Raw genomic sequence first — 2,042 nt, 5'->3', positions numbered from 1 at the left:
GCGTATCTCGCACGGCATTTGATCAATTATCTTACAAATGAGTGTCGTAGTATCAAAAAAAATGACTTTGAAAAATATTACATCGTAAAATATTATATGTTTCATAATATTATTTAAGGTAATATTATTATACGTTGATTTATAAGTCGCAGCATTATAAAAATAAGTGTGCGTGCACGTATACACGCTTTTCAATAAATGATGCAACGATGCAAAGCGTAACACTCGGTCGCTGCGGATATTACTGCGGGTAGGAATCGCGATGAAAAATATATTTACGCTGCTTTCCTCTTCTCTTCTCTTCTATGCAGTCGATTATTTTTCAGATATATAAACAAGGGTGTATTCACAGATTTCTAGTTATTTGGTAACGTGATTGCAGATACCGCAAATAAGTTACGCCTCTACCAGCACAGAACTCTCGGACAAAAGCCGGTTCGAGTACTTTAGCAGGGTGGTGCCGCCGGATAATTTTCAGGCGCAGGCGATCGTTGAGGTGATCCATCTGCTTGGATGGAAGTACGTTTCCACGGTCGCTGTAGAAGGCGAGTACGGTGAGAAGGTGAGTGCTGAATGCAAGGGAGTCGATACATTACGTGCAAAATGGAAGAATGATCGTTGTGACGTTTACTTATCGTGTTTACGCACGTTGTCCATCTCAAAAATGTGTATCCCGTGATAACAGTAGAATGGTATTTTTGTTTTACGTTGTTGCACTTCGCAAGAATATTTAGCGGGAAAAGAATATATATTGATTATGTATAGAAATAATAACCAGTAAATCTTTATATATTTTATGTAAAAGATTATAATTAAGGATTACTAAAATTCGAGATTTCTTATTACGATGTCAGTTTTCACTAAACAAAGTGATCATATAACCACTGTAATCACGAGGTGTATATTTATTTAAATCATTGTAGGCACAAATGATAAAAAATTTACGAATACCAAAAGTTTGCAATTATGTCGACAATTCATAGGTAAAAATGAGATATCCGTGTAATTTGTAATTATTGCAATTCCATTTTTACCGTTAACTACAGGTGAACCATTTTAAGTACAGTTAAACCGTTTTTAAACATACGTAAAAGTCTGTCTGCGGTTATATAATAAATAGATAAAAATGAAATATTTACTTAACCGTAAAACATGCTGCAACATTTAATTGCACCCTTTCGTAAGATTCCAACGTAGCATTAATGCTGCGTTAAATAATAATTATTGTAACAATGGTAATTATGATATGAGATCGTTATGTGCGACCGCGTTAACAAGCGAAGATGAAACTAATTGCGCAATCAAGCAAGAAAACTTGATGTTAAAGCGCCATCCGCTGCTTAAATTAGGTGATTAACATGCGGTGGGGATACCGCGCGAAGAGATTACCAGAGTAATCTAATCTTACAAAAATTCCAGAAAGCAGAACTTTTTGGTTGCCTAAGTGCTTCTTGAATTTGTCGTTTCCTATTTGCAAACTTTATGGAAGAAATCAGCTGGAATCTACGGGATCTTGGCTAGGAAGATAAAGGATAAAATATTACTACGACAGTCTTATTTTACTATCTTTCCATACATAAATTGATGCTTAGCGATAATCTCATAAAAAAGGCGTGTTAAATCGATACTCGAAAGTCTCGAAGTAAGTTGCCTCTTTTCCGCGATGCTGATTGACTGTCTCGCTTGTCACCGTCAGTGACAAGACGATTAAATTTTGACAGCTGTTAAAGAGGCTGCGTATAAAATAAGTTGTTCTTAAGAAAACTTTTCACGCGCGCGAAGCGCGTGCTCACGTTGTCGTCGTGAATAAAAATCTGCAATTAAGTAACATACGTTTGTGTCACATCAACTAAATTGATGCAACATCTCTGAGTAATTAGAATTTAAGAAGCGATTTTTGTTTCATAACTTTCTCAAAATTTTCTCGGTCGAACAGAGTCAATCGTTTCCGCAATACTAATTATCCACAGAACGATATGCAAAATGTTCCTATAGTAAGAATCGCTGAACACAGTAATTTGAGAGAAAGAGAGAGAGAGAGA

At 35.7% G+C, this 2,042-nt stretch overlaps 1 protein-coding gene across 1 annotated transcript in view; it reads left to right on the top strand.

Annotated features, from left to right (window-relative positions):
• The first annotated feature begins 209 nt into the window (after nt 1-209).
• Nucleotides 210-2,042, top strand: part of LOC105562423 (metabotropic glutamate receptor 4-like) — a 46,927-nt gene continuing 45,094 nt past the window's right edge. Inside the window, exons 1-2 of the mRNA XM_012013256.1 lie at nt 210-218; nt 383-562. Coding sequence (XP_011868646.1) covers nt 210-218; nt 383-562 — 189 coding nt within the window. The remainder of the gene's footprint in view (nt 219-382; nt 563-2,042) is intronic.

The sequence above is a fragment of the Vollenhovia emeryi genome, unplaced genomic scaffold, assembly GCF_000949405.1.
Source record: "Vollenhovia emeryi isolate VEMERY1.0 unplaced genomic scaffold, V.emery_V1.0 DF939189.1, whole genome shotgun sequence".
In the NCBI taxonomy this organism is placed as follows: domain Eukaryota; kingdom Metazoa; phylum Arthropoda; class Insecta; order Hymenoptera; family Formicidae; genus Vollenhovia; species Vollenhovia emeryi.
This window is presented reverse-complemented; position numbering and strand designations above follow the sequence as displayed.